The sequence below is a fragment of the Mirounga leonina genome, unplaced genomic scaffold (assembly GCF_011800145.1).
Source record: "Mirounga leonina isolate KUSES-001 unplaced genomic scaffold, KU_Mleo_1.0 Mir_488, whole genome shotgun sequence".
NCBI classification, from domain to species: domain Eukaryota; kingdom Metazoa; phylum Chordata; class Mammalia; order Carnivora; family Phocidae; genus Mirounga; species Mirounga leonina.
Genome location: NW_023270777.1, coordinates 2709811 through 2729417, shown reverse-complemented (window position 1 = coordinate 2729417; position 19607 = coordinate 2709811). Strand labels below are relative to the sequence as shown.

The 19607-nt window shown below is 58.5% G+C and overlaps 1 protein-coding gene across 1 annotated transcript; it reads left to right on the top strand.

The window, feature by feature from the left end:
- The first annotated feature begins 4870 nt into the window (after window positions 1-4870).
- On the top strand, window positions 4871-16291 carry ALOX12B (arachidonate 12-lipoxygenase, 12R type). The gene is made up of 15 exons (XM_034989816.1): window positions 4871-5017; window positions 6479-6683; window positions 9675-9756; window positions 9870-9956; window positions 10070-10192; window positions 10416-10519; window positions 10830-11002; window positions 11236-11379; window positions 12369-12572; window positions 12793-12879; window positions 13176-13345; window positions 13570-13691; window positions 15505-15605; window positions 15775-15945; window positions 16112-16291. The coding sequence occupies exons 1-15, from the start codon at window positions 4871-4873 to the stop codon at window positions 16289-16291; spliced, it is 2100 nt and encodes a 699-aa protein (XP_034845707.1).
- The last annotated feature ends 3316 nt before the right edge of the window (window positions 16292-19607 follow it).

The following is a 19607-nucleotide window of genomic DNA, read 5'->3' as shown; positions in this document are numbered from 1 at the left end:
AGGTGGTGAAGTGTCTGCCTTCAGCTCAGGTCATGAATCCGGGGTCCTGGGATCGGGCTCCCTGCTCAGCGGGGAGTCCGCTTCTCCCTCTTCCTCTGCCCCTCCCCCCTCAAATAAATAAATAACCCCCCCCAAAAAAGAAGAAGAACAAGATCAAAGAACTGAGAACTAGCCAGAGGCACCCCTGTGTGACCGGGACTGTGGCAGAGGCTGGACAGTTGGGCCCCTTAGGACCGGGCTTTGACTTAGAACAGCAAGACCAGGATATAGAACACACACACACATACACGCACATGCACACGCAGGCTGTCCCTCCAGACACGCCTTGGCCACCACAGAAGTTAGCATTAGAAAGCATGCCCATGCTAAAAATGGCCCCGAGCCAGAGAGGGAGGGATGGGGGTGGATCACTGGAATCAGCCAGCTTGGAGGGAGATTCCCTGCGGAGACACACCTGGCCGTGCATAGGATTCTGCTCCGGCCCTGGGCCCCTTCTGGGGACAGGACGTGGGGAAGGGGCTCGAGCCCCGTCCGATCGGGGGCTTCCTCCAGCCGGCACTCTGGACCCCTGGGTGCTTTCCGGTCTGGAAGGAGACTGGCAGAGTAGGAAGAACACCAGTCTCTTTTCCCAGGGGGTATTGAGCAAGTGCCTCAGGCTCAGTGGCCCCAATGCGTCAGATACATAGGAGGGACACGAAGACCTGGAAAGTCCCTTCCAGCGTTGACATTCTAGGATCGGCTTGCCTCAAGGCTCCCGTGTCCCTAGACGCTGTTCGCTGTTGGGGAAGCAGCTGTGAACTCTCCTGACACCACCCCTATTACCACCGGCTCACCAGGAGACAGACAGCAAGCACGGGAACAAATAGATCCTTGGAGACGGCTGCGGGTGGGGCTGGGGGATGCAAGAGGGCGGTGTGTTGGCAGGACCAGGGGTGAGGTGACTTGAGGTCTGGTGATCAGGGAAGGCCACTCCAGCTAGTTGAGACCAGGATCAGAACAAACCACTAGAAACAGCCCGGTGGGGAGGTGGGGGCTGGGGGTGGGGGGACGGTGTTACAGACCATGTGTTCGAGGAACAGGGAGAGGGCCAGAGCTGCTGGGATAAGGTGACCGAGGGGGTGGACGGAAGATGGTCACGCACAGTCCTGAGGTCCACAGTGCGTCCTTGGATTTGATTCTAAGGGCAACACCCAGAGCATAAGTGTATGCTCTGGCAAGTTCTGAGCAGGAGAGTGACCCCATTTGATTTTTTTCCTGTGTCCTGGGGGGTGGGGCCGCAGGGTTGCTCCCTGCCTTGCAGGGCTTGGGATGGGGTAAGCAGGGTTGCCCAGCAGTGAGGACTCAGCTTTCTGTGTGGGTGGCCATTACGGCCAACCCAGCGAGCTCGCATCCTTCCCAGGGACCTCCCCTGCTCTCTGGTCCACCCCTGGTCCAGGAGAACCAGTTTTTCAGCCCAGTGAGCACCTACCCAGAGGCACGCATCCACGTTTGGGCCTTAAGTGGGGAGCACCCCATCTTCATTCTCATGCCTAGTCCCATCCACATCCCCAGCCGTGTTTGAGTCCCCACCGTCCTCATCTCCGTCCGTTTCCTTCAGGGACCTAATTCCCACTCCAGACTCTTGCCCTGATCAAACCCAGAGCCACCATTCCTGCTTTTTGGGGGGACAAACGGATTGGCTGAGGGGAGACCTACTGATCACAGGTTATGATTTGAGGAGGCAGCTTTTGGGGGATGGAGGTAGATCCCCACCATTTGGGGGTGACACCCAAACACTTCCACACCATCAGCTTCCTGCCCTGCTCCCCCCAATTCCCCCTTTCGCTTTACCTTGCAGGCCCCCTGCCTCCTCCCCACACCCCACTATGTGATTTTACCACTGGATCAGAAGGTTCAGGAGGGGCCTCTCACCCCCACTGACCCGGACTCTGTGTTCCAGAGGGGACTGGAAATGCCACTTCCCAAACCCCTGAGCTTCAATCCCCAAGCCACCCCTGCCCTGCTCTGCACCCGAGATTAGCAGCCCCCTGGGGGCACAGTCTCGAGGAAATGGGAGTGGCTACAAGGTAGGAGGCTGGGAGAGCTTGCATGGAATTTGCATCTTATGCAAATTTGCACCATCAGGCTCCTAGCATCCCCCAAGAGTCATCTGGGTGGCTGAGCGGAGTCCAGGACGGCAGGCCTGACCTGCCTAACAGCTCCTGTCCTCAGCCCAGGGCAGCACTGTACCACGCAGATGAGACAGCCTTGCCAATCCCCCACAGTCATACACAGGCATGACTACCCCCAGCCTTCTCCCCCATCCTGCCCCCATCCCCTTAACCCATTCCTTTCCCCCACATCACCACCCCAGTGCCCCGTCCCCAGCCTGGCGCTTACCCCAGTCTAGCTCTCCTCTCCCCTTAATCAAGCCCCATCCCTGATGCACTTCCCAGCCCTGGCCTCGTCCTCATCCGACCAGCCCACCTGACCATTAAGAATCATGTTTTGAGACTCTCCCAGGTGCCAGGTACTGTGCCAGGAGGTGGGGAGAACCCAACCAAATGATGGACAGTCTAATCTAGTGGGGAAGATGGGCATCAAAGATGTTAGCTGCAGTGCCATGAGAACCATTAATAGTGAAATTTGGCCTTCCTTGACGAAGCCCTTATCAAGCTAAGATCAGAAGGAAGAGGAAACTTAACCAGGTCCAAGAGGTAGAGTGGGACAGCATGTGCAAAAGTCCTGTGGTTGGAAGGGGATTGACCTCACTTCCTTCATGTTTTTATTCAAAAGTCCTCCTGTCAAAGGGCACTTCCCTGACCCCTCTCTATCTAAAGTTTGCTCCTTTATACTTTATAATTTCTTTCCCTGCTTCTCTTCAGTACTTGATCACTAACATAATATTTTATTTACTTCATTAGTAGGCTGTATTGTCTGTTTCCTCCACTAGAAGGTAAGCTCTAGGAGGAAGGGCGGTGATTTGCTTTGGGACGAGACCTAGGAGACAGGCCACGGGAGGTATGTGAATGGATGAAGTCATTATCTGGAAGGTCAGAAAGAGCCACTGCCAGGCCTGAGCTGGGGTTGGACGGGATGGGGGTGACAGGAGCACATTTGGGTCTTAAAAAGGTCATCTCACTCCCTACCTCCGACCACAGCCCTATCCCTAGGCTCAGCCTGAATCACAACCTCATGCCCATTCTTCACCCAATCCAGAACCTACTGGCATCTTCTCTCCATCTTAGAATCCCAGCCCTCTTTGGACCTAACTTGGCCCCGGGCATTGTGTGACCTTCCCTCAATGGTGACAGTAGAGTGAAAACTCAGAGGTAACCTGGGCTGGAGCTTCCTGGTTGGTGGGAGCTGCTCCTGCCAGGCAGGAGCAAAGAGGGCAAGACAGAATGATTGTTTCCTTCTCTCCCACCTTCAGTAAGCTCTGTGAGTATTTCATTTCTTCTCCACATCTGTGGTGCCTAGAACAGTGCCTGAAACATATGTGCTCCACGAACATCTCCTGAAGGAACGAGGGCAAGAAGGAACGAATGATTTGGTTCCAGACAAACCCAATTCTATTGGAGCCCAACCTTGATCCCAAACCTCTTCCTAGAGCTTCATTGTTTTTTGGGGGGGGATGGGGTGGGGTGAGGATATTGAGGGATATCATATAGTAAAATGCATCAAGTTCCTTCTGTACCACCCAGATCAAGGTACAGAAGGTTCTAGCTCTCCATGCGGCTCCCCACTTGCAGGTGCTCTTCAGCCCCTCATCACGGAGCTACCCGCTCCTCTGATTTCCGTAAGAATTGCTTAGTTTCGTCTGTTCTCAAACTTTGAATCAATGGAATGATAGAGCGTGTACTGTTTTCTGTCTGGCTTCTTTCATTCAATATAATCTTTGTGAGATTTGTCCACATCGCCCACCTTGTTGTTTGTGCCTTTTTTTTTTTTTAATTGCCGGGTGGAATTCTGTTAGGATTATACCACAAGGTACATGTCCACCCCTTGGCTTATTTCTCGTGCCCCCAGCTTCACTGCAATTGTTATGTACTCTGGTATGCACCCCTGTCCCTCGGCTCGGCTCAGCTCATCCTGGTCTTGCAGGAAGCCACAGACATCCTCTCTCCCTCCCTGCTCCTCTCTCCCTGGAGCCTCTCTGTGCCCTAGCACCCCGAGCTCAGCTTCAGCATCCACTACTCTTCCTCTCAAGGGCTCTGGGCCCTGGGGCAGGAGGATGGGCCAGCCTTCCTGCAGCGGCCACAGCCTGCCCCATTGCCCAGAGGAATGGCCCCGCAGCCGGCCAGGCAGACAGAGAGTTTGCGCTGTGCCCCATCCCCTGGCCCCCACCCACTGTTGTGGGGGGTGACCTGTTGCCCCTGGATCGGCTCAGCAAGGGTGTCCAGTGCTGGAGCCCATGGGGGCGGGCAGAAGGAAGGCACTTATTAGGCTGATAATGATCTGGGGCCCCACCCAGCCCCGTCCCCCCATTTCCCTGGGGCCTGGCTCAGGCTGGACTGGCTCCCCCACCCTGAAGCCTCCTTCATTCAAGGCATGTTCCATCCACCCTCTCAGAAGCCAGCCCAACACCCTGTCTGCTCTCCCTGCTGGCTACTGGAGGGCTGGCCACCCAGATTCTGGCTCACCCGCCCGACTCGCCCCGCCCCAGCCTGCCCGGCTCCCTGCCCGCCTCCCTGCCCGCCCGCCAAGGGTAGCAGCCTCTCCAGGCTCTGGGCTGCCCGTGGGCCAGACGTCCCTGCCTCACCTCTCCCTCTCGGGAGGCTGGCCCTGTCCCCGTCTCCCTGTGTCTGACTCCCCTGCCTGGCCTGGGCCCCCGTGCGGCCCCCACGGTGTCTGGACTTGAGCCCTCCCTCCTGCCTCCTCAGGAACAGCCATGGCCGCCTACAAAGTCAAGGTGGCCACGGGCACCGACCTCTTGTCGGGAACCATGGACTCCATCTCGCTAACCATTGTGGGGACCCAAGGAGAGAGCCATAAGCAGCGGCTGAACCATTTTGGGAGAGACTTTGCTACTGGGGCGGTGAGTAGTTGCATGTGTGTGGTGTGTTTGTGTGGTGTGTGAGTGTGTCTGTGTGTGTCCAGGGAGCATGAGGAGGGATGGAGGTGTGCAGGGGAGGGGGACAGCAGGCAGAGAGAGATGGGGCACTGTGGGGGAGCTCTGAAAGCAGTGGGGTCCAAGGGCGGCTTTGGATGCCCTCCCTGCAGACCTGGCTCCCAGTGGTCCCTGCTCTCTGGGCCCCATCCTGCCTCATCCCTGCTCTGTTACCTCTCACCCCTTTGTGCTCATTTCTCATCTCTCCCTGCCCTTTCTCACCTCTTCTCTCTTCCTCTCTCATCACTCACCCACATCCCTCATCTCTCAGCCTCTCCCTCATTCCTGCCCATGGCCTCTCCCTCTCCCTCATCCCTCCCCATTTCCTCTCCCTCTCCCTGATCCTTCTCCATTTCCTCTCCCTCTCCCTGATCCCTCCCTATTTCCTCTCCCCTCCCTCATCCCTCCCCATGGCCTCTCTTCCCTCACCCCTCCCCATTTCCTCTCCCCCCCATCTCTCTCCATTTCCTCTCCCCCTCCCTCATCCTTCCCCATGATATCTCCCTCTCCCTCACCCCTCCCCATTTCCTCTCTCTCTCCCTGATCCCTCCCTATTTCCTCTCCCTTCCCTCATCTTTTTCCATTTCCTCTCCCCCTCCCACATCCCTCCCATGGCCTCTCTTCCCTCATCCCTCCCCATTTCCTCTCCCCTCCCTCATCCCTCACCATTTCCTCTCCCCCTCCCTCATCTTTCTCCATTTCCTCTCCCTGTCCCTCATCCTTCCCCATTTCCTCTCCCCCTCCCTCATCCCTCTCCCTCCCATCCTTACTCTTCCTAAGTTAAGTTGCATCATAACTGGCTTAAATCACACTGGATTCTCTGTGATTTAAAACGGCATCAGACCAGTCTGTCCAGTGGGGCCTGCCTGCTCCATGATGGAAGGCACCCTTTGCTGGTCCCTCAGCCCTGATTCTGAGTCAGGTCCAGTCACCTACTGCTATGTCATCTTATAGGTCCCTCTGTCTATATGGCCATTTCTGTATCTCCACGTCTTCATTGATAAGTAGAAGAGGGGGCTGGCAGGACCACCTCTGCCCACTCTAAGACTGCAGGAGGTCTAGGGGGGCCCTGACCCCACTTGGACCCCTTTGTAGACCAGCCCCTGGGGGGCTGCATGGCTCCCGCAGCCTCAGGTGGCCGAGGAGGGGGTCGGACGATGGGACCTGGGGTGGGTGGCCGGGAATGGAGGCGGAGGGACAGGTGTGCTGTGACCCTGGGTGGATGGGCCCAGCAGGGGACAGCCCAGTGGGAGTGGGGGAGGAGAGCCCCGTGATCGGGTCACCCCAGCCCAGGGAGGTGAGCAGTTCCCCCCTCACAGGAGCCGAGCCTGGGGGAGGGGCCGGGCCGGTGGGAGTCTTGCCACTCACCTAGCCCCGTGCCCTGCCCAGGTGGATGAGTACACGGTCCGGTGTCAGCAGGATCTGGGGGAGCTCATCATCATCCGCCTGCACAAGGAGCGCTACTCCTTCTTCCCCAAGAACCCCTGGTATTGCAACTACGTGCAGATCTGTGCGCCCGACGGCCGCATCTACCACTTCCCTGCCTATCAGTGGATGGACGGCTACGAGACCCTGGCCCTCAGGGAGGCTACAGGCAAGCCCTCAGCACCCCACCTCCGCCGCCAGGCCCCTGGCTCCCGCCCGGCTGTCGCCTGCTGGGCTGTCCCCGCAGGGACTCCTGGGCCCGCCTGCCACCCTCACACAGCCCCCTCATTCACTGGTGCTGCAGGGTCCAGCTGAGGGCTGCACCTGCGGGGACACAGATGGGGGCAGCTTGGATCTCAGGATCCCAGGTCTTGCCCGCTAGCTCCACTCTGACAGGACGCCCCACCATCCCACCCGCTGCCCGTGGTGTTAAGAGCCCTGTGAGCTCAACAGTCGTCCGTGCTCCCTAACAGCAGGGTTTGTACCTTATCATAAGAGCGCTGGGTCTCCAATGGGGCAGATTTCAGACAGATGGGATGCTCTATGCTCCCGAGGCCTCCCTGCTACTCCAAAAGGCCCCCCTTCATCCAGTTAGGCTCCATCAGAGCCCAGCAGATTGCCCGGGTGTTGCCTGGTCGAGGCTGCGGGCTATTTTCCTGGTCGCTTGGTTGCTCCCCTGGAAGAGGGACAGGGAGCCCGCCCCTGCCACAGCCCTTGTCTGGTGGGCTTGGCTCAGCTTCCTAGTAGGGGGCTGCTACATGGGGACTGCAGGCCTGTCCTCTTTTGTCCCCTTGGCTCCACCCCCCCCCACCCCCGGGCTCTGTCGGCCTCCTTCAAGGTGCACAGGAGCGAGGGGGCTTGGAACTACATCCAGCTGGCAGCTAACCACCCTGTTCCACCTCTCATTTCCCTGGGAGTAGGGAAACAGAGCCTGAGCTGGGGCAAGAGGCAGAGGCAGAGGGAGGCAGGCCTGGGGGAGGGTGGGGAGGCCAAGGGGAGAGTCCCCCTCCCGGAGATGTGGAGCATCTTCCCGCAGAGACAGGCCTGAGTGTCCGGGAAGCAGGGGAAGGGCAGGATGAGGCTGGGCGCCATGCAGGAATGGCGCTGGGTGGGGCAGCTCCCTGCAACACCAGGGCAGGAGGCTTGCATCACCCGCCTGGTCCTTGGAGGAGTCCGGCTCCCACCCAGGGGATGAAGCCAAGCTGGGTCCCCGGGGTTGCACAACTCCAGGGGGCACTGTTCACCCGGGACACAACATGAGCTGCAGCAGATGGAGGAAGGACAGGTGGCGAAGGGGGCCTCAAGGGAAGGTGACGGGGCTGTGGTGACAGGCACATGACAGCCCGGGGCTGCCCTCCAGGACGCTGGACAGAGACAGCCCTGGGTGTGGATCTCAGCTCCACCACCTACTAGATGGACATCTGGGTCTACTTCTTTTTTTTTTTTTAAAGATTTTATTTATTTATTTGAGACAGAGAGAATGAGAGAGACAGAGAGCACATGAGAGGGGGGAGGGTCAGAGGGAGGAGCAGACTCCCTGCAGAGCAGGGAGCCCGATGCGGGACTCGATCCCGGGACTCCAGGATCATGACCTGAGCCGAAGGCAGTCGCTTAACCAACTGAGCCACCCAGGCGCCCCTCTGGGTCTACTTCTGAATTCTAAGCCTCAGTGTTCTCCTCTGTAAAATGGGGCTAACAGCAGAGCCTACTTTATAAGGCTGACGAGAGAATCCAGGGACCTCGCCTCTAAAAGGAATTTTTAAAAAGCTCAACGACTCTTGGTGGTGGCTCGTGGTTGGGCGGTGAGTGGTCAGAAGAAGACTGCCTTGGTTCAAATCCCAGCTCATGCTTTCTCTCTGTGTAACATGGGCTGTTTTCTCCTTGTAAAACGAGCACAACGATATTGTCCCTTAGCTGAAACTTTTGGGGTCAGGGGTGTCTTGAAATTCAGATTTCAGGGGCACCTGGGTGGCGGAGTCGGTTAAGTGTCTGACTCTTGGTTTTGGCTCAGGTCATGATCTCAGGGTCCTGGGATGGAGCCCCAGGTCAGGCTCCCTGCTGAGCGGGAGTCTGCTTGAGATTCTCCCTCTCCCTCTGCCCCTCCCTCCATGCACACACTCTCTCTTTCATAAATAAATCTTTAAAAAAAAAGATACTCAGATTTCATTTAGAATATGTATGTATATGTACATCTATATCTATATATTCCACTCACACGGTCCATATGTTATATTATATAACCACCAGGGCACCCCCTAGTCAAATATTCTAATATTTCTGCAGCAAAAACTACAAATAGTTAAGCCAAGTGAGTTCAATAAAGACTGTGTATAGCCTCCGGTAAATTCAGAGCAGGTTTTGCCGACCAAGGAATTTGTGCCTAACTTGTGAAAAAGACAAGGTTGATTTCTATAGTCTTCTGGGTTTTGGAATTGTGGAGACAAGATTGCAAGCCTATAATAGTCACCTGCCTTGTAAGGTTGTTCCTGTGTGGATTAAGTTATTAATATAAGTAGAATGGGGGCACCTGGGTGGCTCAGTCGGTGAAGTGTCTGCCTTTGGCTCAGGGTCCTGGGATCGAGCCCCACATTGGGCTCTCTGCTCAGCGGGGAGCCTGCTTCTCCCTCTCCCTCTGTGCTCTCTCTCAAATAAATAAATAAAATATATGTATTATTTATTTATTAATATATTTAATATATATTATATATTAATTATATATATTATAAATATATATTTAATTAATATATTTAATATATAAATAAATACATATTTAATTAATAATATATTTAATATTTATTTCTTTATTATCATATATATATATGTATATGAGAAGGTGTTTAGAAAGTGCCTGGTTCCCAGTAAGCCCTACATAACTGTCCTTCATTAATGTTTTAGCGGGTCCAGAAGACGGACTTCCTCCCAGCAGCAAGCCCAGCTCCAAGGGTAGAGGGAGGGGGAAGAGGGTGGTCCCTGATCCTTCCCTCTGAGTTTTTGGCAGGACACATGCCTGCCCACCCAGGTAAGCCTACCCCATGCCATCTTTGTCTGTGGGCCGGCAAAGCCAATCTAGAGGGCAGGAGCTGAATTGTGATCCTTGAGGTGGTCAGGGGCAGACAGGGCTGGGGTCAGACCTTGAGCCTCCTCTGTGGTCTCCCTGCAGGAAAGACTACAGCAGAGGACACGCTCCCGATCCTTCTGGAGCACCGACAGGAGGAGATCAGAGCCAAGCAGGACTTCTACCAGTGAGCGGAGGGCGGCAGGGGCTGTGGGAGGCCAGGGGGCGGTGATGGCTTGGCCTTCCGTCCCTGGGTTGGTGCCTGGGCACCAGGGCCCACCGACTGCCTTCTCTCTGCAGCTGGAGAGTCTTCGTTCCGGGCCTGCCCAACTACGTGCATATCCCCAGTTACCGCCCTCCTGTCCGGAGGAACCCCAACCGGCCCGAGTGAGGACCTGGGGCTGCCCTGGGGCCCCTCCCACGGTTGACCCCTTGGCTCTCCCCCTTCGCTGTGCCCTGGACCCGAGTGCCCGGCCCCAGCCCTGCACTCCTTCCTACAGGTGGAGCGGCTATATCCCCGGCTTCCCGATTCTCATCAACATTAAGGCCACCAAGTTCCTGAACTCAAACCTCCGCTTCTCCTTCATCAAGACGGCCTCCTTCTTCTTCCGCCTGGGGCCCACGTGAGTGTCCCTGTCGCCGCTCCATGCCGCCTCCACCGAAGCAAGCAAGCCCGGGGAGCTCGCAACGGCCAGACGGGCGGAGGGGGCTGGCCTAGGGAAGCCGGGCGGTGGCCCCCAGACCCCGGGGCACAGAAGGACCTGGAGCCCTGCGGCCGGAGACCCGAGGGCCAGACCAGGGAGGGCTGCCTGTCCGAGCGCCTCCCCCCCGAACCCTGTCCACCAGGGCATTGGGCTTCAAACTCCGCGGCCTGGTGGACTGCAAGCAATCGTGGAAGAGGCTGAAGGACATCAAGAAAATCTTCCCCGCCAACAAGTCTATCGTCACCGGTATGGGGGGCAACGCGAAGCGAGCCCGGGGGAGCCCGTGGTCTCCGGCGGGGCGGGTGAAGCTGCGGACGCGAGCCAGGGGCGGGACGCCCCGTCGGGGCAGCGGGATGGGAGGAGCGGGGCCAACCCCAGGCCCAAAGGCCGACGAGGCGAGCGCGCCCTCTGGCGGCTTCGGGGAGAATGCCGCCCTGGGCGCCGCCTGCCGCTCAAGGGGAGGCTGGGGGCGCTTCTGGGGGGGGGGGGTCTTCCTCGGTCGCGGGCCTCAGGGGGTTCCGGCAGCGCCGTGACGCCCGCACGGCGCCCCACCCAGAGTACGTGACCGAGCACTGGACAGAGGACAGCTTCTTTGGGTATCAGTACCTGAACGGCATCAACCCAGGCCTGCTCCGCCGCTGCACTCAGATCCCTGACAAGTTCCCCGTGACAGATGACATGGTGGCCCCGTTCCTGGGCGAGGGAACGTGTCTGCAAGCGGAGCTGGAGGTGAGGCCCCATCAGGTGGGGATCCCCGGCCTCCCAGCCTCCCTCCCTCCCTGGCATCCCCGGCTCCCACTCCTACCTTTGCGGTCCCCAGAGTCCCACCGGCCGCTGTATACCCCACTTGGGTCCTTAGCTAACCCTGCCCCTGGGGGACCAGGGCACTCGGCACCCAAGGCATGGCTCACAGGTGCGCTGTGTTGGTGCCTACCTGCCCTCCCATTGTGGCTCCCTTCCAGAAGGGGAACGTTTACCTGGCAGACTACCGCATCCTGGAGGGCATCCCCACCATTGAGCTCAACGGAAGGAAGCAGCATCATTGTGCCCCCCTCTGCCTGCTGCACCTCGGGCCGGAAGGGAACATGATGCCCATCGCCATCCAGGTGCCCGGGATGCAGGCCTGGGGCCGCTGCGAGCGCTGATGTGTGTGTGTGTGCATGCGTGCGTGCGCACGTGGGCAGGTGCCCATTTACACGAGTGTGCGATCCCAGTGTGTGCATCCGAGAACACACGGATGCTTATGCATGTTCCTGTCTGTGTGTGTGGCCCCGTGTGGGAGCCTCGGACCGAGTCCCTGCTTGTCCCTGCGGGAGCACAGCTTTGTCCTGCCCCTGTCCGCCTGTCTGCCCATGCGTGAACTTGGGTCCCTGTGGCTGTATTTGTGTGCAAGCCCCCGTGTGTAGAGTGTGCATACTCTGTGCACATGCGCAGAGGTGACCAGATGGGAATGTGGTCGGTCGCTTGAGCTTGTCTCTTTGGGTCCATTCCCTCATGTACTTGTTAAGCCAACACCCGCTGTGGGCTAGGCCTCTGCTGGAAATACTGAGCTAATCAGACTTAGCCGCTGCCTTGAGAGTGGCCTGGCAGGACAGGGACGGGAGGCGCTATGTTCCCAGAGGTCTCCACCAGTGTCATGTCCAAATTAGAAAAAGGCACCTCTCTGGGGGGCATCAGCCAAGCCCTGATGCTCCTGGCTCATTAGTGGGACAGCATAGGCTGGATTTCAGTGACTCCCTTTGCCCCAGAGGGCTGGTATCCTTGTGCAGTGCACAACTTGTACAGCTGAATGGGGCGGCCGTGGGGTTGAAATAAGGAGGGCTTCTCAGAGGAGGCAACTTGCAGGCTGCTTCTTGAATGAATGGGAGCTGCCAGGTAGAGAGAGGGAGGGGGGAAGGGACTACAAGCAGAGGGGAGAGCAAGAGCAAATGTGAGGAGGAAGGAAGGGTCCTGGTGTGCTCAGGGGACTCAGAGGGCCTAGAGTGTACAGAGCGGTGTGTGTCCCTCCTTAGACTCTTCTCTGCCTCCTTCCTGCAAGTGGGGGCTCTTGTGTGTGTGTGTGTCTGCCCTCACCTCCCTCCTTCCCCATCCCCAGCTCAGCCAGACCCCCGGGCCCGACTGCCCCATCTTCCTGCCCAGTGACTCTGAGTGGGACTGGCTGCTGGCCAAGACGTGGGTGCGCTATGCCGAGTTCTACTGCCACGAGGCCATCTCCCACCTGCTGGAGACGCACCTCATTGCAGAGGCCTTCTGCCTATCCATAATGAGGCAGCTGCCCATGTGCCACCCCCTCTACAAGGTATGGGCTTGGCCCCGGGTGCCCCAGAAAGGCACCTGGCTTGCTCCACTCAGGGGGACCCCCGGTAGTCTTGCGGAGGCAGCTGGGGACCACAAGACAGGGTTTGGGGTGGGGACTTCCCAAAGCGAGAGGGTCTGATGCTGCACAAGGGGAGGGCTGATGCTGAGGTCCTTTGGGGCTAACTGTGGTCCTCTCTCCTTGTCCTTGCTCCCTCCTGCAGCTCCTCATCCCCCACACCCGGTACACCATCCAGATCAACAGCATCGGGCGGGCCCTCCTCCTCAACGAGGGGGGGCTCTCTGCCAGGGTAACACTTCTGCCCCAACCCCAACAAGACATGTGCGGCCCTTCCGGCCTTTGCCATTAGGCTAAAAGCAGGATTTCCTGCTTGCCTTCGGATCACGACGGGGCACGGCGGGCGGGGACTGGTGGAAGTGGGTGCTTTGCCTTTGAGGGTGCAGAGGGGTGCTGGCCCGGAGTGTGGGGGCTCATGGGGCGGGCTGGAGGAGCACGCGCTGGGCTGTGTGCGAGGCGGGCGTGATCCTCAGAGGGGGGTTCCTGCCGGGACCCTGTTGGCCTCAGCGGCTGCCTCCTCCCAAACAGGGCATGTCCCTGGGCCTGGAAGGCTTTGCTGAGGTGATGGTGCGGGCTCTGTCAGAGACAACCTACGACAGCCTCTACCTCCCCAATGACTTCGTGGAGCGCGGGGTCCAGGACCTGCCGGGATATTACTACCGTGACGACTCCCTGGCAGTGTGGGACGCACTGGAGAGGTGCGGCTGGGCCGGCAGGGGGTGGCACGCAGGCTGGACGCCCTGGGATGTGGGAGCAGGCACGGGCCGGCTTTAAGGACCCGGGCTTGGGTCTGAGGCCACCTCCGCCCCGCAGGACGTGCCTGCCCCCAGGCCCCGGGCAGCTCTGGGGAGGAAGGCCCGGGGAGGGGGGAATGGCTGCTGGGAAGGGGGAGGATCCAAACTGAGGCCTGTCCCCTGGTCAGGTATGTGACAGAGATCATCACCTACTATTACCCGTGTGACGCGGCTGTGGCGGGGGACCCGGAATTGCAGTCCTGGGTGCGGGAGATATTTAAGGAGTGCCTCCTAGGGCGTGAGAGCTCAGGTATGCGCCTGGGCGCCGGGCACCTGCGGGCACCTGGGGCTAAGGGGTGGGCCCTTCCTGCTGGTGGCGGAGCATGTCTTGCTGGGTGTTGAGGGAGCCAAATCTCGGAGAGGTTGGGGAAGGAAACGGGGCTGCCCATTGGTCCCTATGTGAGCTCAGGGGCCGTGGGGCAGGGCCATCTCTGTGGAGATCTGGGGGGCTCCCAGACCTCCCTGGAAATAAGCCATCATGGGCTGAGAAGTGGGGCATGAGGTCAAACAGGTAGAGCGTGCTGGAGGCCAGGGAGCTGGTAGGCTCCAGGAGGGCAGCGGAGCATCCTGAGGTCAAGCCGCTTGGGCACCACTCAGCAAATATTTAATGAGCATCTATAATGTGACAAACGCTGAGCTGGGTACTGAGAGGCAAAGGGAGTGAGACAGGAGAAGGTGTCTGCCCTCAAGTCTCAGGGGTGGTCCACTCAGTAGACGGACAGTCATGCTATCTTAGGACTGCTATAGTCTGGGGTGGGCGTGGGTGGGGTAGGGGTGCATAGACGTCCTGGGGAAGCACCTAACCCAGCTGGAGGAGGGTACTGGGTGGAGAGTGGGGGGTAGCAGCATGCTAAGATCTAGCTGAGATCTAACATCTGGGCTAACATCTGGCTAAGGGACCTGTAGGATGGGGAGGTTAGCCGGGAGGTGTTAGAGGTGGGGTTGAAGAGCTCTGGGTGGGAAGCCAGAGCCGACAGAGGGAGCTCCGGGAGCTGCTCAGAGGTCCCTGCATCTGAGCTGAGGCTGGGATCTGGCCGGGCTCCCTGTGGGGCTAAGCTAAGGCTGAAGCCATGAGCAGGGCCGGAGGCAGGCCTGGTGAAGGAGGTGAGATTACCCTGACCACCAGAGGGCGCCGTCGAGGGGTCTGCAGGGAGATCGGATTGTACATAAGACTGTCAGGCTGCCGGGGGTCAGCAGACAGTTCTGGAAGGTCCTGCAGTGTCCAGGAGCGGGGTGACATGGGCCTGGCTAGGGTGGCAGTTGTGAGAAGCAAGAGAATTCCCGAGCTGGCTGGGAGACAGAAAGGACAGGACTTGGTGACTGGTTGGGGTTTGGTTGTGGGTTTAGAGAGAAGGACGGAGCAAGACTCCTGGGTTTGGGGTTTTGGAACCTGGGTGGATGGTGTGTGTCATGCTGTGAGCTGGGGGCCTGGAAGGAGGAGTGGTTTGGGGAGGAAGATAATGGGTCCGGTTCAAATGTGTTAGGTTTCTGGAACCCGGGGACAATGGGAAGGAGAAGCGAGCAGCTTGGTTAAGTATGAGACCAAGAGCCAGGCTACTGAGAAATCCATCTGGTGTGAGTGCAGAGGTTCAAAAGAGTGTGCGCGCGTGTGCACGCATGTGTGGTGGGGGGGTAGGTGTGGATGAGGGACTGTGCTGACTCAGAGCAGGAAAGCTGGGATTCCTCCAAAGCCTGGTCCCCACTGAGTCCTGGGACCAGAGCGGCCTCCCTAAGGGAGCTGGAATAAAGATCTGAGGGCCCCACCTCAGGCAGGTGCCTGGACAGCCCTGGAGGACCTGGCCAAGGCCATTTGGGTTTGCCTCCCAAGGCTTGTGGTCTGGATGGGGAGGGGGGGTGGGGGGTGGGGCTGGGGGTTGTGGTCACAGGAGGGCCAAGCAGGCGGAATGAGCACATGACCCCCTGAAGTGGCAGCTAGGAGTGTTGGTGGGACACGGGGGGGGGGGGGGGGGGGGGAGGATGCCTGGGCTTGGGGTGCTGGGCCCTCTGCCAGCCTTCTAGGACCAGGGCAGGACTGACGCTGCCGGGCCTTTCCCTGCCCTCAGGCTTTCCTCAGTGCTTGCGAACAGTGCCTGAGCTGATCCGATATGTCACCATTGTCATCTACACCTGCTCGGCCAAGCACGCGGCTGTCAACACAGGGCAGGTACCTGTGCTCACCAGGCTCAGCCCCAGCCCCAGCCCCAGCCCTCAAACCCAGCCTCGGCCATCAGCCCTACTCAGGCCTCCACCCAGCTCCCGGCTTCAGTCCCTAGCTCAGTTTAGACCCCAGAGTCCCGGGGTGCTGTCTGACCCAGAACCCCCGCCCCCTCCAGCTGGAGTACACCGCCTGGATGCCCAACTTCCCATCGTCCATGAGGAACCCACCGATGCAGGCCAAGGGGCTGACCACTCTGGAGACCTTCATGGACACGTTGCCGGATGTGAAGACCACGTGCATCACCCTGTTGGTGCTCTGGACACTCAGCCGGGAGCCCGACGACAAGGTGCCCCGGGGCCCCGGGGTGCAGGCGGCGGAGGGGGGTGGTCGCTCCGAGTACAGGCAGGGAGAGGGCTGGGGGGGCGGGCGGAGGGTGTCCAGGGCGGGAGGCAGGGGGAGAGGGGCTGCGGCAGGGGCAGGTGGGTGGCAGCTGCTGGGTTGTGTGCCCGCAGCGGCCGCTGGGCCACTTCCCCGACATCCACTTCGTGGAGGAGGCCCCGCGGAGGAGCATTGAGACGCTGCGGCGGCGCCTGGCCCAGATCTCGCACAACATCCGCCAGCGGAACAAGTGCCTCCCCATCCCCTACTACTACCTGGACCCAGTGCTGATAGAGAACAGCATTTCCATCTAGGCCGCTCCCCCGCCTCGCCTCTCCCCGCCGGCGCCTGTTTTCAAAAAAAAAAAAAATCCCTTGCTATAGTGCTGGGTCTGTTGGTGCACGCGGTCATTTACTGGGGGGTGCGGTGGGGTGCGGGCTGGGGCGAGGTGCCGTTCATCACTGCGGGGTCCAGGTAGGCTCAGGGCCGCAGCTCCAGGCCCCGGGTCCGCCCTGATGTCCCGTGAGATCCAGGCTAGAAGGCTCTGGAAGGTGGTGATGTTCCCACCCTGGGCTTCTTGGTGAAGTTCTGGGAGATGCCAAGGTGCTCCTGGGAACGGCAGGAGAGAAGGCTAGGACCCCCGCACCCTGCCATACCCAGCCTTGTCTTTCAACCCAAAGTGATTCTGGTTCATCTTAAGTCCCCCTACCTAGGGACCCAGACCTCCAAGGATCTTAGTCCATCAGAAAATCTACCCAAGGAGGATCATCACCTGAGCCCTGCCCACCTAGGCACTCAGACCACCCAAGACCAGTCCAACTTGAAACCTAAATTACCCATCCACCCAGGCAAAAGACCACCCTGAGCCCAGCCTACCAGAAACCTAAACCACCCAAGCCAAGCTCACTTTGAAACCCAGCCAGCCCTAAGCTCCACCTACTACGAACCCATAATACCCTACACCACACCCCATCACCTACCAAAACCTACATCACTCCAGGCTCTGCCCACGCAGGAGCCCAGCCTGCTAAGTGCACCCTCCAAGTAACCTGTCCCTAGGATCCCTTCCTCACCCCCACCCACTCTTCTGGAACCTGAGAATCGCCCCCTTTCTGCCCCCACCCTGGGCCCTGCTTATGGTTTCATCGCTGACACCCCGGAGCTACACAAGGGCACAGGAGACAGGTGTGGATGCCTCACTGGAGCTCATGAAGCTCAGAAAACCTTCCTGCGGGCGCCTGGGTGGCTCAGATGGTTAAGCGTCTGCCTTCGGCTCAAGTCATGATCCCGGGGTCCTGGGATCGAGTCCCACATCGGGCTCCCTGCTGGGCGGGGAGCCTGCTTCTCCCTCTGCCTCTGCCTCTCTCTCTCTCTCTCTCTGACTCTCATGAATAAATAAATAAAACATTAAAAAAAAAAAAAAAGAAAACCTTCCTGCAAGACTTCCCTGAGCCAGGCCCGAGGTTCTGAGTCTTTGCTTACGACACTATCGTCCGGGCACAAAGCTGGGGATCCAGGAACACGTGGTGACTAACAGCTGGGAGTCTAAGGCGCCCAGGGGTGTGGGTTGGAAGAGGCCATTGAGACCAGCTGCCCCAAGGGGGAATCTGAAGCCAGAGAAGGAAAATGGCCAACCCCGCATTGCATGAACTGAGCTTATCTTCAGACCTGGAGGCTTTCATCACCGTGGGTGCAAACCTAGGGCCCGAGAGCCGCAGTTGGTTTGCAGATGTGTTTTGATTGGCAGCCAAGGTTTCTTATTTGTTCTTTTTTCATGCTGAATCAATGGCCAACGCTTAAATATTAGACAATGTCAGGTTTCTCTTGAAAAATCTAAAGATCTGGCTATAGTCATCGCTGGGTCGCGGTTTGTCCCCATCAGACAAACGGGGGTTCTCCACTGGCCGCAGTCCCTGCCCACCCTCATCCCTTGCACTTGCTGCCTGCAAACGCTGTAGGCATTGTCTTCCAGCCTTTTGAGGTAGATCAAGCAACAGGGAAGGATCCGACGCCAGGGCCCCTCTGTGTTCGGACCGGTGGATTGGATCTGTCTGCGCCCAAGGTCCAGGGCTGATCTGCCTTGCTCACCATGGCATCCAGCACCAGCCACAGTTGGGGCTCATGAAGGACACGTGGATCCATTGCTCCAGCTGTGGGTGTTCATAGTGGGGGCGTCCCCGAGGATTCAAAGGGAGGTAGGGCATGAGCTGGGCTCAAAGGGGCAGTATGTGGTTAGGGAGAGAGGGAGAATCGGGGTGCCTGGCTCCCCAGTCTCGGTCTCTGCTGAGGAAGAAGAATGGAGAAGGGGGGAGGCAGGTTCCAGAGGGGCTGAGATACCACAGTGAGCACTGCATTCCATGTGCCAAACACAGAGCCATGTGAGGGTCATGAGCAGGGCTGTCCTAAATCCCAGTGCCTGAGGAAGGTGGTCATGCAGGTTAATGGCAGGAGATGGGGACCCATGGGGAGGCCAGACATCAAGAGCTCCTGCCACGGGGTGGAGGCCAGAGGTACATCCTAAAGAGGTCTTCTGTAAGGGAGATTCCGAAGGAAACCCCGGAGACTTTATCTACGGGGTGAATGCTCAGAAGGCACTTCCTATTCACCTGAGGTTTATTCTTAGGGCTTTAGATGTAATTCTAATAATAACCTGTAAGATAGGTGCTCTTCTCATCCTTGTTTTCAGATGAAGAAATAGACACAGAGAGGTTAAGTGACTTGCTCAAAGTCACACAGTGGGGAGAGAAGAGGAGGCAGGAAAGGGGTGTGAAATAACAGTGTGTTTGGGCAGAAGGGGTGGGGGGAGTGGACGAACAAGGTAACAGAGATATAGATGAGGGAGAGGCTAAGAGCGCTCGGGCCCCCGGGGAGCTTCCCCTCTCTGTGGCCACCCGGATCCAGAGCACATCATCTGGGGAGTAGTGGGCAAGATCCTGAGTCTCTGGGCCAGCCAGCTGGTGGGGTGGGGGGAGGGAGTGCAAGGCGCAAGCCTCTGGCGCTATGGTGATCAGCACCAGGCAGCCTGCCCATCCTCCCCAGCAACGTTGACTGACTGCTGGGCAGAGAGCCCCCGCTGCTCAGGGCCAAAGCTCAGCCACTCCAGGGCCGCGAGCCGGCTGATGAGCTTTCCTGGTGCAAAGAGCCCAGTGTGGGCCTGTGTTGATGTCCAGGTGTAGTAGACACCAGACAGAACAGCGAGGGACAACCAGAGTCAGAGGTTAGATGAGACAGCCCGAGGGGCCCCACAGCTCTGGGCACTGGGTGGGGCGTCCTCCTTACCTGGAAGAAGGGGCGGCCCATAGGCAGCCACCAAGCACGGAGAGAAAAGAGGTCTCCATCATTAAGCAGGTTCAAAGCATATGAGTGACCATCTCACGCACTGGGAGCACTGAGTGCTGGACCCAGGTCTTGGCCAGGAGCCAGTCCTCAGCTGTGTCCCTGGGAAGGAAGACAGCACTGTTTGGGCCAGGTGTCTGAGTGAGCTGGAGTGGGGGCTGGTTCACGGGCAGGGTAGGCATCAGGCGGAATCTGGCTCTAGAAAGTGCAGCTTGTTACCATGCCCATGGGGCCAAATCACATGGTCCTCTTCCTTACTAGCTGTATCTCTTCAGGAAAATTAACTAACCTCTC

Coding starts and splice junctions, on each gene's coding strand:
- ALOX12B (XM_034989816.1), top strand. CDS start 4,871: ATGGCCGCCTACAAAGTCAAGGTGGCCACGGGCACCGACCTCTTGTCG. Junction 9,757..9,869: donor GCCAAGCAGGACTTCTACCA/GTGAGCGGAGGG, acceptor TTCTCTCTGCAG/CTGGAGAGTCTTCGTTCCGG. Junction 12,573..12,792: donor TGTGCCACCCCCTCTACAAG/GTATGGGCTTGG, acceptor TCCCTCCTGCAG/CTCCTCATCCCCCACACCCG.